The sequence below is a fragment of the Etheostoma spectabile genome, chromosome 18 (assembly GCF_008692095.1).
Source record: "Etheostoma spectabile isolate EspeVRDwgs_2016 chromosome 18, UIUC_Espe_1.0, whole genome shotgun sequence".
In the NCBI taxonomy this organism is placed as follows: Eukaryota; Metazoa; Chordata; class Actinopteri; order Perciformes; family Percidae; genus Etheostoma; species Etheostoma spectabile.
In genome coordinates this window covers 2,135,041-2,153,482 of record NC_045750.1, presented here as the reverse complement: position 1 = coordinate 2,153,482, position 18,442 = coordinate 2,135,041, and the positions used below count along the sequence as shown (strand labels likewise).

At 41.2% G+C, this 18,442-nt stretch overlaps 1 protein-coding gene across 6 annotated transcripts in view; it reads left to right on the top strand.

The window, feature by feature from the left end:
• The window catches only part of msraa (methionine sulfoxide reductase Aa), a 52,766-nt gene that overhangs the window by 11,522 nt on the left and 22,802 nt on the right, over positions 1–18,442 (top strand). The window contains exon 1 of one of the 6 annotated variants that reach the window (XM_032542620.1): positions 6,919–7,104. The exons of 3 other annotated variants lie outside the window; for them this stretch is intronic. In XM_032542620.1, the coding sequence (XP_032398511.1) occupies positions 7,050–7,104 (55 nt within the window). In that variant the 5' untranslated portion in view covers positions 6,919–7,049. Of the gene's footprint in view, positions 1–6,918; positions 7,105–9,739; positions 9,760–18,442 lie in introns of those variants that run through there. 2 more of the 6 variants (XM_032542623.1, XM_032542622.1) reach the window with 2 other exon arrangements.

Genomic DNA, 18,442 nt, shown 5'->3' with positions numbered 1-18,442 from the left:
TTTAGGTCAGTCCCGTACCCGCTGTGAGCCCCGTCACTTATTCTCGGCTTGAAATTCCCAAACACTTCTAACTGTGAAATTCACCTATGAAAATGCATATTCAACTCAAGTAAAAGCAGACATGATGTTCTGAGATGGATTGCCAAATTGGCAGTCACTGCATAGGTAATTTACAGGAGGGAGGGGGGGACTACAAACCTCTCCAAAATAAATCAACACTGGCCAGTGCAACCCACCCCAAAAAAAACTATTAAAATTTCCTTACATAATACACACCATTAATTGATGCAGAAAAGGCCAATTGCTGCAGAGGATTCACCAGAATTAGACAACTAAAGGGGTTTGCCGCTCAAACCCCCCCCCTTCATCCCCATCCCCCAAGTTGCAAAGTTGCGCCCTGGTCCCCCCACCCAGTCCTGTAAAGTGTGGCACAGTGAAATGAGGTAGCAGCCTTAATGATGGCTCCTGGGGAAGACGAAGAAAAAACAGATAATAACCGCATGCAGAGGATTCAGAGTCATGTAAGAATATGCGCGGTTTACGTAATGCAAAACATAACCAATAACCACCGGCAGATGGCCCTGTTAGCAGCACTGCGGGACATTAAGCATTAAAGCATTTACCTTCCAGATACCGCGCCGCAGTAATGCCGGTCTTACACCACTGCTTAATGACACAAGCTGCCAGGGGGGAAGCTGCTGCTGCTGATAGCTGGCGATTTTCTCCTCTCCCACATGAGTAGGCTCAACAACCTTTATATTATAGTGGTTGGTTTAGTTGCTGCAGATGGAGCAGTAGTAGTCTGTCGGGTTGCTCAGCGGCTCCCGGCAGAGGAGGAGGATCCATCTGCAGACTCATTAAACGATCCGAAATGCTAAGACCCAGATAACTGATGTAAGGGGGATGGGGGGGGGGGGGGGGGGGGAAGGACATGGCGCCTGTTGTGGGGGTCGGGCGCAGCCTGTATTAAACATATCTTAAATTACTCCAACCGTGATCATTCCACCAAATGGAGTCGTACTGATTATAATAAAGAAGGACTTGTAGTGTTTATGCTAATTGAAACACCATGACTCCGCGGCAGCTGCACAATAAGTACCCAAATGTATGCATATTGATGCATTTTTATGTGTAGTATGGGTGTGTAGACTAAGTGGTGGCAGGCTTTCCGTCATATTTCAGTAAAAGAAAACGCCGAGAAATAAGAAGTTCCGCAGAGCTCGGACAGCATGCGGCGCGTGCTGCGGAGTTGGGCGCAGATGAAATGGAGCTGATGGAGGTAAAAAAAAAAAAAAAAAAAATCACACACACACACACAAGGCTAAAACAAAATGATTGATTGAAAAAATTACACATTGTAGGGACATAGCCTGTGGTGGGAGAGAAACGAACAACTAGGAGGCCACCTTTCAGCGGACAGGATGCAGATAAATGGCGCAGATTTTTTTTGTTTTTTTTTGTTTTTACATCGGCGGAATTTACTGGAGTCCTAACATAAAACACCACCGATGCAGGAGGGTCTTTGGTCGGTGGTGGAACGCATTTAAACACGGCTTGAATGCTGTGCGCCGCCAGTCGCCCGCGGTGCTCTCTGTGGAGGTCCCGCCGAAGGGAGCGGAGGATTTGTTGCGGGGAATGCGGAGGTCGGACCTCCTCTTGCATAAGCTGAATTGACAAAAACAAACACACACAAAAAACAAACGATTGTTTTTTTTTTCGTTTTATCTCTGCAGAACTTATAAGCACAACATAGTCAAACCCAAGAAGAGTGCCAGAGCCAAAGCAGTATCCTAAGCCCTCAAAAATCTGGTTTGTTTGTGCTGGGTGCAGTCAGGAGGTGGATACAGTAGCCGAATGGAAGGATGGAGGGAGAGAAGTTGGGTCAGTCAAAAGGAGAGAGGAGAAGGGGAGGGGTGGTCCTCTGAAGAGAGGGAGTCAGATGAAGCCAGGTTTTATCCTGGGCTCCAGCTCTGCTTTATCCTCTTCTCTGAGGATGGAGGGAGGAAAGAAGAAAGAGGTGAGAGCTGCCTCTCCACGAACTGAGTAAACAGCCATTGACTCTGAGCTAAACTACCATTTATATGTGGAATCTAAATGGCTCCAGGAAACAACATATTCTACAGAGAAACGCCAGAGATCTGGATTAAAACACGCACATTGGCAAAAGTATGCAGATCCTGAACATGACGTAATCTGTGCTTACACAAAGTACAAGAAGGTTAATATGAGTGTCACATACGTTGGCATTGGCAAGATGGTTTTGGGTCTATGAGAAGTTGATTAAAATGTAGTGGAGAAGAAGTAAAAGTGCATAGAGTGGAAATACCTCAAAGTACCAAGTAGGCCAAAATTGTACTTAAGGGCATTAAGCTACTTGAGTAAATGTACTTAGTTACATTCCACCAGAAACGTGTGGAGGTCTACTCTTCTAATCTTTGCTGGGCTGTGAATTTGTGCCCAAACCCTCTGAATATGGATGATCTCACCTTCATCCAGCGACAATCAAGACACTGAATTAATATTTTTTCCACACATGAGCAGCGTTTCCTCCAGGGTTCCTCCATGGCTCGTCATCTGTCCTGCTCGCCTGCCATCCCCCCCCCCCCCCCCACACACACACAACACACACACGCGCGCCCACGGATATGGGAACCAGTAGACTTATCGAGGGCCACAAACCATGAAATATCAGTGGCTTCCATCTTGAGGAGCCTCATTTTCTTCTTTCAGCAAAGAAGCGACGAGCTTTACGAGATTGGAGTCTGAATAATGTAAAGACTCAACTCAGCTCAAGATCAGTACGATCTCGATTTTATGTTCACAACGGAAATGTCAGGTTTTTATATTTTATATTTGTTTTTTAAACAGAATGAGCTGAAAAATATTCCTTTATTTAAATAGACTGGCAAACAACGATGTTCCTCTATCAAACCTGCAACAGGGAGTGCATTGATCTTACCCTCATCTTGTCCTTGGGTCAAATTTGACCCGTTTCAGTTAATCTTTTTTTTTTTTTTGGCACCAAAAAAGGGCCGTCGAAAAAGCACTGAAAATGTCAACAATACAAATATTAAATAACTTTTGCAAAAAATCAAAAAAAGCACTCAAACATTGAAAAAAAGTGACAAAAATGTCGGAAAAAAAACATTAATAATGTTGAAAAAAGGACTTTACGTTTTGTTTTATTTGGATGACGGGGAAACAACACAAGGGTTAAGCTTTAGCGCGTACATTTATAAATACAACGTCCGTTACATTCAAGGCCGTTGCTAAATGGTTGCTAAAAGATAATTAAGACTCTCGGCTCAACACATCTCTTCTCTGGATCTCTCGTGTGTGTGCAGGAGATCGTCGCCCGGTGACTTGCCTGCGCAGAAACTCGAAGACGATAATTTCCCTATCTGAAGAGGTCATTATTGTTTCAATCCTCCGTGTCCTCCTTGGCTACTAGCAACTCCGTGGAGATGGGGGGCGTGAAGCGCCATCAGGCTTGTATCGTGGGACAGCGGCGACAGTGTTGTTGTCATTACTTAGAATTCCTCATGGGGGCGACAGAAACTCGCACCTGTACCTTTTAAATTAAACAAAAAATGTAATAACCAAAAATGTAATAATTTGATTTTAAAACAAAATAATCAATAAATAGAAAAATATTAAACTGACGAGATTATCGGTGACGTCTACATCCGAGGCCGTTTAAAATTGCGTCGCGATTTGATTTAATGTCAACACGAGTTGTAATCTTATACACATGTATATCAGCTTTTAACCGATTCACGAGGCATCGTTACATCCCGGATAATATATACTTACACCAGTTATGATTCAACACCAATATTTATCATTCGTGTTACTGATGTTGTACTACATGATTATATTATATGGTTATTTTGCTACATCACTAATATAGTTTTTATGCTAAAGGTTTTACCATAAGATGATTTGGTTTCATCTATTTAATATTAAGTGATGTTTGGTTTAATATCCGTAAAACAATTTGAAATGGAAACAATCGCTATACAGCCCTGGTAAAGCCCATTTCTGCTTCATTTAATGGCATTAATAATTTAAAGACTGTGAATAAGCACATTAGGATAATAGAAATGGAACGGACACATGGTTAATATCTAGAAGGAGTGTAGCTGCTAAAGGACGAATGTGGATTGTTGATTTGTGAGAAGACCTGAGGGCCCGAAATCAAAAATAAAGAGAGAATGCATATAGATCAAGAGTGTGCAACAATGTTCTTTCTTTCAAGTGAAATTCTAGAGATCAGGAACTCAGGACAGCCGTTGCTGTGCGGTACCTTTCCAATTATATAAATTATAGTGGCTAAAAGAAAACATAACCATGAAAAGGGAGAAGGAAACAGGAGGAACTTGGTGTTGATTGCATCAAACATGTTGACAAATCACAGTCAGGACATGATCACCCCCCCAAATTGCCCCCCCCATGCACGTTGCTATTAGTGTGTACCCTTCACAACACACTGTGCACAGTGTGTTCTGTGTGTTATTATACAACAAGTAGATCCGACCGGGCAATCTGATCTGATTATTACCGTCAGGCCAATAATAACAATACAGCGCGCCCTCTGTTTAACACTGCTTAGCCTTGTTTCGTCGGGTCAAATATGACCCGTTTCAAAGTGTTTATATCAGAATATGGATTTTTACAACCAATTGCCCAAAGATAACATGGATGATTCCATACAACGTCTTCAAGTTAAATGAATTACTTTCATTACATTTTTGGGGTTTTATTTAATTTTAAGAATTTGAATTATTTTTTTATTATTTTTTATTATGGTTTCAAAACCATATCCGGACTAAACTTTGACAAAACATTCAACATCTCTGATGTTACATTAGCTAAAATAATTCTAATTTCTGCCTTTTAACTAAAAACGTAGTTAATTTGATATTAAATGAGGTTTGTTGACCATGAATTCCAGAATAAGTGTAAAACCTGTTATTAAACCAGCTCAGGTTTTTAAAAAAAAGCTCCAAAAGCTGGAAAAAGGGACAAATAAAGCCAAAACAGTGACAAAAACATTAGAAAAGCACTATTTTTTTTAAATTTTTGATTTGGAGGGCAAGTTCATGGTTAACGGGAAGACAACACGAGGGTTAAATAGAGTATACTTGATATGAGCTTGATTAAGTTAAAACAAACGACCAAAGCAAGTTTACATAAACCAGAGCATAGTGTCTCAAACTCCATCCATCTTCATCCGTTATCGCTATCGGGTCGCGGGGGGCAGCGCTCCAGTAGGGAACCCAAACTTCCCTTTCCGAGCCACATCAACTAGCTCCGACTGGGGGATCCCGAGGCGTTCCCAGGCCAGGTTGGAGATATAATCTCTCCACCTAGTCTGGGTCCTTCCGAGGCCTCCCAGTGGACGTGCCTGAATACCTCCCCTGGGAGGCGCCCAGGAGGCTCCTAACAGATGCCCGAACCACCTCAACGGGCTCCTTTCGACGCGAAGGAGCAGCGGCTGTACTCGAGAGCTCCTCTCGGATGACTGGGCTTCTCACCTCTCTCTAGGGAGACGCCAGCCCCCCTCCTGAGGAAACCCATTTCGGCCGCTTGTACCCTTGTACCCTGTCTCAAAACTCATTATGAAATTGTTGCGACAGAGATGTCGGTCTCAGAGATATTTGGGTACTTTTGTACTTTTCCCCACATTATTACTGAGTTTTTTTTCTCAAGGAAATAAAAGGAATTTTGGGTCCATATCTCCAAGGTTGTAATGTAGGCTATTGAAATTTTGGATAAGGGTTTGCAAACAATCTGGCTCAATTTAAAGGGCAGTCCAATTAAAGGTCCCATGAATGGTGCTCTTTTGGATGCTTTTTATATAGACCTTATGGTCCCTAATACTGTATCTGAAGTCCTTTACATAGATCTTAGTGGCCCCCTAATACTGTATCTGAAGTCTCTTTACATAGACCTTAGTGGTCCCTAATACTGTATCTGAAGTCTCTTTACATAGACCTTAGTGGTCCCTAATACTGTATCTGAAGTTCTTTTATATGACACCTTAGTGGTCCCCTAATACTGTATCTAAAGTCTCTTTTATATAGACCTTAGTGGTCCCCTAATACTGTATCGAAGTTTCTTTCTTAGTGTGTGCCATTTCTGAGTCTGTAGCTATTGAGGGGGGGGGGGGGGGGGGGACCTCATAATGGCCTCATAAGGGGAAGATTCCAGTCGCCCATCTGAGCTTTCATTGTCAAAGGCAGCGCAGTACCCAGGGCTTCGGTTCACACCTATCACCATTTCTAGCCTGGGGACCAAAGGAAGGCTGGGGAACTCATATTAATGTTAAAAACCTCCTAAAGTGACTTTTTAAAAACCTCCTAAAGTGACTTTTAAAAACCTCATAAAGTGACTTTTAAAAAACCTCACAAAGTGCCCTTTTAAGCCTTTAAATGTGACAACAGTGACAGCAAGAAAGCTCAGGTGTCTGTTTTCTGTAATACAGTTGTAATAAATTTGTATGAAATTACTTTGAAGCACAGCTGTTTGAACCGTTCAAACAATACCAATCTCCATTCATAAATCTAACAAATTAATGTTGTTTGCTATTGATAATGGGACCATGTTTAAACTGCACGTATCAATTAATGAAGAATTAAGGAGTTCGTTGGGAAATTCGGCGCAGGTGATGTCAATTAAATAACTAAAATAGGTAAAGTAAAAGATAAGAATTATCTAAACCTAACTACTTGGAGTCCATATTGTGGCAGAAATACAGACTTAATCTTGAGTGACAAACGCTTTCCATCGTGTTTTAACGTGTATTTAGGTTGTGTGTGCTTTTGTTATGTCATTGTTGAGTAACATGGTGACACCGTGCATTACACAAGCCTGGTTAGATAAGGTTATGTAGCCTAGCTAGCTAACGGAGCTAACCTAGCCCCCAGTGTGCAGCGTGAGTTTGTCCGTCGGGGCTGCTGTGGATCAATGGTCTCCTCCTCCAGGCTCCGGCTGGTTTGGCGTCATTTTATACAACAGTACATGGGAGACATGGCCTCTAAAGCCCGATGACGACTCCAGAGGCGGCACTGCCGGACGGGACGGACGGCATCAAAGTATCCGGTAAGTTAGCGTTAGCATTTTAGTTTCGTTAGCATAACTTTAGTTTATGACACACTAACGCCATACACCGCACCCAAAACGATCTTTTGCTGGTTTGTTTGTGTTCTGTAATATTGGGGTAACGTTTTACGGTGTTGCTTCCGTACACGTATGGGAACAAATCTGTTAAAAGACGTAGTTCGCTAAGTGAAGTAGGGTTAACTGTAAGTGAGCCATTAGCACTTGCTGCTGTTACTGCGCATGCGCAAGCCAGTTTGCCTTTTGAACGCTTTAGAGCTACATTGACACAGCTACTCCACATGGATGAAATATATGAGAATATAACCCTGATAGTGGTGCATACTTTTAAGAGTATAACTTGTCGGTGCATATGACCTGTTTTTAAGGCAAATAGTGACATTTAAGCCCCTATGTTAAGTACAGATTCTTTTGGTCAGATGTCAACAAGGATACATTGAGTTTTATATTATAGATTTTATCAGAGTTTACATTCTTTGCAGTACAAATGTGCTAAAGGCTGTAAAGTGGGATTCATCCATGATAGAATCACACATAATGAGGAACGTAGATCTTTTGAATCTTGATTATGCTGCAGGCAATACAAATTCTGCATGGTTAACAGTGCTCAAGTCAACATTTTAAGTCCTAATAACAACTTAAACTAGGATTTTTCTGAGAGCTCCAACATCTGAGTTAATAACATGGAAATGCTTGAAAACAATGATGACTGATGCTGGTGTCAGCCAACCCCGTGTTTAATGTAATTAAACCCAAATGAAATAGCGGTCATAGTGTATATTTTCCGTGTACAGAATTTTTAAAAACAAACATGATAGACTGAAAACATACAGTCGCTTGAGGAGTCTGTAAATGCTCACAGGTTTAAATATGGACATTTATCTTCAAAACACTATGGCAGTGATTCCCAAAGTGGGGTCGGGACCCACGGGGGGGTCGAGAGCAGAGAGGGGGGGGGGGGTGCAAAGTGATTTCAGAAATAATAAAATAAAATTAAAAACGATTAGAAATAGCATATGTTAGCCATGATTTTAACACAAGATAAAACTAGTGGCTAAATTAAATACAACCAAGCAAAAATAAAAAGGGAACAGCTCTTTTGATTTTCACGCCCGTGTGTAGTACGGTTGGGCGCGCAACGTTGATATATGTTTATAGTGGGGGGGTCGCCAGTCACTTGCACCGTTACTTGTGGGGGTCGTGGGCTGAAAGATTCGGGAACTCTGAACTAGGGATGAATTTGCATAAACTCTTGATATGGAAGATTTGTGCAAAAACACAAACAAATCAAAAGCAGTGATGAAATACATAACTGTGAAATACATAACTGTGTGACATAATTAATTCTGCGTTGTATCAGGAAAGTCTTTACGATGCAAAACAACAATGTTCACTAACTTGTTTTATTATTATTTATTTTCAATAAAAGATAGATTGTGTATATGAAGACATTGAGGATTTGGTATATAAATGTAAAATATTAGCAATCCAATTCATGAAAAGCAGTATGGCTTTTATACATCTGATTTAGTTATTAAAACCATATTGTCACTATAACATGAATATGGCTTAGACAAAAGTGTGTGTGTGTGTGTATATGTGTGTGTGTTGTGTGAGATCGGGAGTTTTTCGTGTGGACAAACGACCGCAGCAGCACCGAGTTGGCATTGTGGCATTTGGCTCCAAGCTGCACCCTCTCACTACAAGTGAGGCGCTCAGTCTTGGCACATGATGAATAGATCTGCACTGGCAATGAACAAAAGACCACTAGACCTACACACACACACACCACACACCACACACACCCACACACATTAAAAAGAGAAGACAACAGTAATAAGTGGAAGTGTAATGTTGTGTGGAGAAGTATTGATCTATGATATTTATGTTAAGAGATGGAGAGAAAGGAAAGATGAGAATATACAAAGTCAAATGTCTGAGTCGAGTTTAAATTTGGTTGGATTGACTTCCCAAAGTGTGTATTTTTCAGACCGGAGGGGGTTGGACGGGGGAAAGAGAATGTGGGTTAGGAGGGCGGGGTTCTACTGCGAAAAGAGAGATTGGGATGGATGGATGGAAAGGTTCAGACGGAGTGGCAGAACTGCTGAGCGTCGCCAACGCTCTCGGGAACACACTGCACAATCCAGGGAGACGGGAAAGAAGGAGGGAGCGATAGGAGAGGAAAAGCCATGGATGCAGTGGAGAGACTTGGCAGAGCGTCCCCTCCTTGTCTGTCTGGCTCAGGGCTGCAGCGCCAGAGGAATCAAGAAGTGTCAGCGCGTTGTGGAGGTGGTGGAGGTGGTGTTGAATGGGGACAAGCTCTGCCTCGTCCCGAAAAGCACGAGAAAACTACTTTCAATCGACTGCAACTCGGCCTTCGAAAGGGAATGGGAAATAAACAACCACGAAAATGTCCTTCTTTCGAATGATACTTGGATTGGAGCCATTGGACGCAACCAAGTTTCGGACCACAACGTGCAACGTGACCACAATATCCGATATACGACCTGTCATTTTAGTACAGCAAAGATTTGTGTGTTTTTGAAGAACAAGGTTCCTGAACAGACTTTAATGGATGTTTGACCTCAGAGAGTGCACTTCCCGGCCAGAGGAAGGCGTCCCCGAGCCAAGTAAGAGGTTTGTGTATAAATGCTTGTTGAACGTCTTGGACCAAATCAGTGGATTTAAGCGTGAAATCTAATATACGTGTTAAAACGCAGTTGACCAGAGGTATGAAGGGGCCAAGCTGGGCCAACAGCCTTTAGCTAAAGACCAGAGCAGGTGTCTCCACGTTGTTTGACCTCTTGAATATCTTTATGTATAATAATATCTTTTTGGATTCAACGGAAGATAGATGAAACTGAACGTTCATTCTGGATCTTGAGTAGTAGATAAGTAGTTGCGGTTCAAAAACAGCTTGTGCTGTGACCACGCCCAGCCGTGATGTCACAGGACCCTGAGTACACCTGTACGTCATTGCACCCGGTGAGAAGTGAAACCACTGCAGGTCAGCACAAACAGGATTTTCAGTGAGAGTGAAGTTTCTCTTTGAGGAGTTCTGCTCCTATTTGGCTAAAAAGTTGAGATTGAAAGTTAATTTTTGATCTTGGAAACGGCGGTTGACAATAAATCTCCCCACCAATGTCCGGTTAGTAGCTGTTCCAAAGCTTGTGATTGTAGATTGTAGATGGTCAATGAAGTGGAGCATAAACAGGGGGTTCAAAGGGGTGTTAATCTTTATTTTGCAGCTTTTGCTACTTTAAAATGCTTCATGTAACTTGTAACGTCGTAATTGGGGGTGGCATACCAGTCTGTAGGGTGGGAACCGGAGGGTTGCTGGTCAAGTCCGTTCTGACTTAAAGTAGGTGGTGGACTGGTAGCTGGAGAGTGCCCTTTCACTCCTGGGCGAACCCCCCCCCCACCCCCCCCCCACACTCTCGCCTTTTCGCCTTTAGTGCATGTGTGTGTAGTTCAGGGAGTAACAAACAGTATAGAAACGCTGTAATTTGGATTACTGAAGTATACATTATTATCTACACAAGTAGTGATGCATGTGCAATAATTATATTTATTATAATAATTAACAATTATTTGAAGAATATTTCTCTATCAGTAATCATTTGGTCTATAAATGTCGGAAATAGTGACAAGTTCCCTAACTCCAAAGGCTTCCTTAAAATTGTTTCTTTCATCCGACCAAGAGTCCAAAACCCATATTTGTAAACATCAAAGCAATCATCCCACATTTGAGAAGCTGGAACCTGCAAATGTTTGGCGTTTTCTGCTCGAAAAACATCTAACAATCTATATCAGTATGGTTTCCGTGTCATATTTTCCTTCAAATCATTTATTGTAATTGTTTCAGTTCTACTTTTAACCACGGTAACATTCCCAAACGTGTGCTAACTTAAACACCAATGACATGCAAATAAGTAGCTGTTGTTGTTGTTGTTGTTGTTTTCTTATATAAGATTATTAAGTTAAATACAAAATAAGTTTGTCTGAATAATGCATATAAAGTGTAGCTGTGGATTTACAAGCCTTAGTGCCTCTAACAAAAATATTGTATTACTGTTTTTTTCTGCTTAAAAAGCCTACCTGTATGAAAGTAGTGTTATTATTGGTTTCCAATCCATTTGAAAATCTAATTCTTTTGTTTACTTGTATTCGGATGTTATTCTAGACATTAAGACCCCCAGTTGACATTTTACCCATCCCCCCCCCCCTCCACACCAACACACCCAGATGGAAAAAGTGAAAACAAAAGCCTAATGAAGAAGTTAATGTCTCTCTATACAGCTTAATTGCAGATGTGTTCAGACATCCAGCAGCTGGTCTTTTATAGCAGGTGTAAATCAATATAATTGCTTGCTGTTTGAACGTGTCATATTACTGGGAGTATTTGACAATATCAGGAGTGATATTATGCTAATAGGACTCTGATTCAAGATATCAAGTGGTATTTAAAACACAAAGGTTGTTTCTTCACACTTGAGCTTGGCCAGCTGCTTTGACAGACCATAAGTGGAGCCAAAAACATCTGGATCGCCCCTGGTGGCCGGCTGCGGTAAAGGTCATAAATCCGCCCCATCCACGTTAGCGGAAAGGACCAAACAAAAACATCAGTACAACGTCAAATTTCTCGTTTAGGTAGCTTGATCACACTGATGTTTGTTTAATGGGGGGGGGGGGGGAATCACCAGACGCCTCTTGATACGATATCATCACTACTTATGCACGACTACGATATTATTGTGATTTTTAAACATATTGCAATATTCTGCGAAATCTTGCAATTTATAACCTTTTTTTTTCCAACTTGTAATTTTCCCCAATCAAATGACGTCCCGAAGGAAAAAATCGTTTTATCTAAAAAGAAACATTTCTTTGTTCATTCACTTCAGTTTATTCCTGCAAAATGGGACGAACTGACCAACATATATATATAAAAATAATAATATATAATAGTAATAGATCCATACTTGGCGCCGTGTATCGAGACAGTGTTGCCGCTGAAAATATTGCGAACCATGTTGTGGTTTGATGATCATGAGTCATTAATGTTAAACAACGGGTGAAACGTCAGATTGCAGTTGGCATTACCTGCAAAGTCGATGGACAGGTCATGGGCGGGACTTTGAAACCTCTGCCCACCATCTGCTCAGTACTGCGCGACTCGCTCCAAAATTACAAGATGGTGACGCCCGTATTCAGAATATTTATGATAGTAATGTAGATGTGTGTCTATGGGACTGATACTCATTTCCTAGTGTGTTTTTTTGCCCCTCAGAAGACTGGTGTCCACACTAATGTGGCCTTGTAGGTTATCAGATACACAGCAGATTAGTGAATGTTGCAGACCCGTATCAGGACATCCATCACGTCTCGTTAAATGTTAAGTGACTGTGCGGCGTTATCAGGTTCAGGTGCTCCTAATCCATCTTATCTTGTCACAGCCGTTACCACCGACAACACAGAGGGATACCAGCGAATGAAGTGTGTTGTGTGTGATTTGCTCAGCGAGCTCTTTGTTTTTTTTTACCCGGTGGCCTTTAACCTTGACGGGCAAAATGACGGGCGTTTGAGACGGAGAATGGAGAGAGACATGACAGATGAGGCACACCGGTAGAATCGACAGAGAAGAGGTGAGTTAAAAAAGATGGAGGGGAAGAGAAATGAGACACAGACTGGCATGACAGGTTATACTGTGTGTACACTGTGTTGTTTTTCTATTCGATCAAAAACACAAGCCAATGCTCGTGTAAAAGGGGTAGTAGTGGGTGGAAGAAGATACTCCGATGCTTCTATAAGTAATAGAATAGTTGAAATACTCTTGGTGAAGGAGACTGAGGCACTTAGAGGCTGATGATTAAAAGCCTTTAATATCTTGGCTATTAAGTCATTAAAACATGCAAATAGCATTAGAAATACCTTTTGTCTGAAAATGGATTATAATCCCCCTGATGAGTTGACCTGCCGTGATAGTCCAGGAGAAGAGTGTAAGGAAGTGTGGAAAGCTTATTGGTTTCCAGGAGTAGGCCTCCAGATTAACTTATAAAATCGCAATCTAACAATCACCCTGTTCACGATTAAATTTTTAAATGACTTAGATAAAAAAAAAAAACTACTACTACTACTTTCTTCTGTGAGTTTTAGAACATAGACTGTATAAAATAGGTTTTAAAGCGCTGCCTGTCCTCTGTCTACAGGGTGGTGATGATAATGAGCCAAAAAAAATCTATGTTTGGTATTTCCAATTTGTTTGTTTTGTCATGGTCCAAAAAATCGTGGCAAAGAATGTGATATCAATCTAAGCAAAAAATAATAATCGTGATTTACATTTTCCCTGCATCGTGTAGGCCTAGCCTGCATTTAACACCGTGGAGAACAGGGCATGTTGAGTGAATGAGAAAAACAAGAAAAGGACATATTGTTTTTTATTTTTTTAAAATCATTGCAAGTTAGCAGATACATACGCGTTGTAAATCTATTCCTGTGTTTTGTTTGGCTGTAATTATTTTTAATGGGGGGTGAGAAAAAATATTTCTCATCAACATTAAATATATTTGATATCTACACAAAATGGTCTAATGGCCAACCTCTGATATTTAATCAGCCGTGTGTGTGTTGCAGAAGATGGGAAGTGTGACTTTTAGGTGTGTGTGTTTGAGAAGAGGGAAGTGGGACTTTTAGGGTTGTGTGTTTGATTGCAGCTGAGAGTGAAGAGTAATTGCTTCAGATTTAATGCAGATCCCTCACACTTTACTCTGAGCCCAAATCCGTGGACACCCCGGCCTTTATACAGCGAACAGTAAACCCAGCGGCGCTGAGTGCCTACTCCACATAGTGAGGCGGTAGCTTAGCATTAAACACAGACGCCTTCCCAACCGTCATAAATGTATTTATGATGAGTTAAACCGCACGCATGTTGCAGTAAGCCTCCCTTAAGTATATACTAATCTTGTGTACCAAATTCCAAATACCTCATGAGCAGACCCAAACAGACTGCAGATTTTTTTACTGTTAAACGAGTTGACGTACACAGCAATTTAACAGTTTCTATGTCTGAAAGGGTGCAATCATTCACCATCTTTTAAGTGCAAAGTTCATTAGGTATATTTTTTTGCAACGCACATCCTACAACACACATATACTCTGCCTCAAACTAATGGTGTGAGGGATCGATGAGAGACACACACACAACACACCAACACCACACAACCAACACACACACACACACACACACACACGTATTAACCCCCGACCACACCTAGCATACAGTAGATGTCAATTATGTGTTTCAAAGGTTAAGAGATGATGGAAAAAAGGAGACTGCTTGCAACCAATCTCTCCAAGCGTCTTGATTTACTGCGACGTGTTATTGAAAGCAGGAAAATCAGTTTGGTCCACAAATGTTTTCAACAGTGACTCGTTTATAAAAAAAAAAAAAAAAAAAGCTGTAATGTGACATGTGATTGGCCCACTACAGCTACAACCATGCAGTCTGGGGTGGGGCTGGTCGGGCTCGGTCTATATGCTGGAGTAGCCGTTCAGTGTGACGATGCGTCCACACATGATGGGTATCGAAGAAGTAGAAAAACGTATTAAATGAAGTATTCTTTTTTCGAATTGGTAGCACTTGAAGGGTACTAATATCATTTAAATGATACCAGCCCTAAAACTTCCAAGTTTCTTTGTGAAGAACCGTGTAATTTGGTACAAATTAAAGAGAAAATATAGACAATGTTTAATTGGTACGTTTCTTAGTAATTAAATCCAATTCATTTCTAACATTATCAGTTACAGTCTTAGGTCACAGCAACAAAAATATCAAATTTTTCTACAAGCAGGCATTCATTTACCATGTAACCATGATGTTAATGATGTGCTGATGTAAATGAATATGAATAAATTAGTTGTTATTTGCAAAAACGGATAAAGCAATTCTTAAAATGAAATAAACTGACACCAGTTTGATGAGTTCCCTGGATTGTGACACACACACACCACACACAAACAACACACACACACACACACACACACAACCACACACACACACACACACAACACACACACACACACACACACAAACACACAAATGATTGCGGAAAATAAAGATATCTGTTACCCCTGTAAACCCTTTTAGTCACGTAATAATTCTTTCTTAATAGAAACAGTTAAATATTTATTTTGAAAAACATAGAATTTGTAAAGTAATGCTTATTAGGGTGTAGGGGTAGTAGGGGTATTTTGAGAGCAAATGCCCTTTCTTAATAAGGATGTGGCTGTTTATGCAGATTTCTAGATGCTTCAGGATCTGGCTCCAAAGATGCTTGTTATATTAAGAAGCATATTGCAACGGCAGGGGATATAAACACCGAAAACTTTCATAATCATTTCTTAACACCAGGATGGAAAGTAAAACTCAAGGCCAAAGCACCACTGCCAGTCAAGCGTGTATATTTGGTTAGTGGAGGGTGGAGTTTCAGGGGCCCAAGTTTAGATCTGATCTAGAATGAAGCTGTGGGAATCTACCATTTCAAAAAAAGACCCCCAAGGCCTCTCAGACCGGATCCAAACACACCCAGGTAGAAAACCAACAACAGGTAAGTGTTGTATTTAAGTTATTGATAAACTTGTATTTTAATGTCTGCATAGCTTCTGCTGAAACAGCTTCCAGGGGAAAAATTGCCTCTACAATAGAGAATCCAGTTTGTACAACCTGTCGTTATTGTAACTGTTTCTACCACATCACACACAACATTGGCTATGTGTCCTAAAGCCCATGAGTCCATGAAGCAGTTTGTTTTTCAACGTAAAACCTTTTGAAATATTCAAGCACGTCTCCTTGACATGTGCTGCGTGTTGAGACGGGACGCAGGAGGTTGTCCGAAAGCAGAACGATAGGAGAACACTGATGGTTGTAATGACGGGGGTCATAAAAACCAGATGGCAATCGGAGCAGCTGATTGAGATGCTCAGATAGAGGTGGAGAGAAAAACACTGTACCGGGAGAAATAAAGAGAGAGGAGAGAGAGAGAGTGGAGAAAGATGGGTGTAGGAGGTGTGTAAACGGAGGCTGTAAGAAATGGGGGGAGCAGGAGGAAGATGAAGAAACAGGCAATCACGAGAGAGAGAGAGAGAGACACAGGAGGAGGAGAGGGTGGGGGTAGGTTACTTGTAGATTTAATTGCAGTGCAGTTGAGGCAATCGTTGTGTGTGTGTGTCTGTGTGTGTGTCTGTGTGTGTGTCGTGTGTGTGTGTGTGTAGACTCTCCAATACCTAGCCAGACATTAGCTACAGGGTTTATATTACTGTCAGGTCTGGAGCTCCGGGGGGGGAGACGGGGGAGCCCTGGACGTTCAGGCCAGGTTGGAGCTCCTCTCCAGGCTCTCGGCGGCGTTTTGAGGGTAGCAGAGGTCATCGATTGGGAAGTACACTTAATACTTCAGCAGGATTCTCTTAACTTAACACATCACAGCTGCACCGTCGTCCACTACTTGATGTAGGACCAAATCCCTGCAAAACTAAACGGCCATGTTATTTTGAGAATGTTAGCATGCTAATGTTAGCATTTATCAGAAACCCAAGAGCTGCATAATATATGGTTACATACATATAATTTACATATATAATAGTATATATACAGTGTGTATGCATATATATATATAAATATATATACTGAGTGTGGAGTATATATTATATATTATATATATATATATATATATATATATATATTTAATATATAACTGTATATTAGTTGTACAGATTATGCAATTTCAGATTAGCACTCGATAACTGACATATCGTTGAGTTTATGATAACATGTTTATGTAGATTATCAGTCAAACACATTTGGGATTGAAAAAACATAATTTGAACTCAAGGTCCACTTCTGCTGGGGTTCAGGACACAGACATCAGCCAAATTTAATAATAATAATAATAATATAATTCAGCTACCGAGCAGACGTACTGTACCGCAATAGAAGTAAGACGCTCCATTCTAGATAATTGCTCATTATTAGTCAAATAATCAAAGAACGTTGATCAAATAGTTTTGAAAAAAAGTGGATCTGTTTGAGCAATCGATTCAATTCAGATATGGCCCTTTGGGAAATTTGGATGAGACTTTTTCCACAATCAAAATATGAATTGATCTGAACAGGAACTGAAAATGTCCTTATGGGCGTCCTGGTGGTAAAGGACTTAAAGGTGTGTTTCAGTCGCATCTTGAATGCACTGTATACACCTTCGCTTTTTATGCTTTTATCTATTTTCTCCATTTTGGGTAGCTACAGTGGTTGTGTATTGGTCCCTGAGCGTTGCCAAAACGTGGGAGACCTTCTCTCAATAATGGTTCTGAACCCATGTCTTGTTTAATAAGTCTTCTCTTAATCTTCAACATCAGTTTGTCACGCAGCCATAACCTCAGTCATTATGCTTCTGATGAACGATGGAAGGAAAAAAAGTTAAGAAGGAAGTTAAAATCTGAGTCAGGAGCTGACTTAGCACCTCGGTCAGCTCTGTGTGCACCAGGATGTAAATGGGCTCAGTCTTGGTCTTCTGGTTTGGTAGAGTGTAGAGAAACCTTCTCCGTGGAGTAATGGATCCACCGTTCGTAGGCTGATGCCGTCTGGAGGATGCTCGTAATCATACAGTATATTATATACTGATGTCATATACAACAACATGTTCAATGCTGACCTTTATCTCTATTTTGATCGTCTATCTTGTATATTGGTGGTTATCTGTGGTTTCAAAGAGAGAATTAAAAAGGGATGAAGGCGAGATGAAAGGACATGCTGAGCTCTGCTGCCTTCACACGCATGTAGGCCGCGCTGAAATAGAGTAGCACTAATTGTGTGTGTGTGTGTGTGTGTGTGTGGTGTGTGTGTGGTGGGTGTGTGTTGGTGTGGGTGTTGTGTGGTGTGTGTGTGTGTGTGTGTGTGTGTGTGGTGTGTGTGTGTGTGTGTGTGTGTGTGTGTGTGTGTGTGGTGTGTGTGTGTGTGTGTGTGTGTGTGTGTGTGTGTGTGTCACAGATGTGTCACCATGGATAAAGGCCTGTTCTGTGATCAGACTTATTTTTGTGACAGGATTTTGGGAACGGTAGAAGAGAATGGGAGGCAGGCTGCACACACACACACACACACACACACACGCACTTGTCCCTAAAAAGAAAAAAACGGCTAGCTGTTTGAAGTGAAGTGTCCTGAAGTGCTTTCTAACCTTGTTCACTGCTCTTTACCGCTGAATAAAAGAAAAATGAGTTGCCAGTACAAACCAGTCAGAAACTGGCTAATATGGAAAGAAACCTCCTG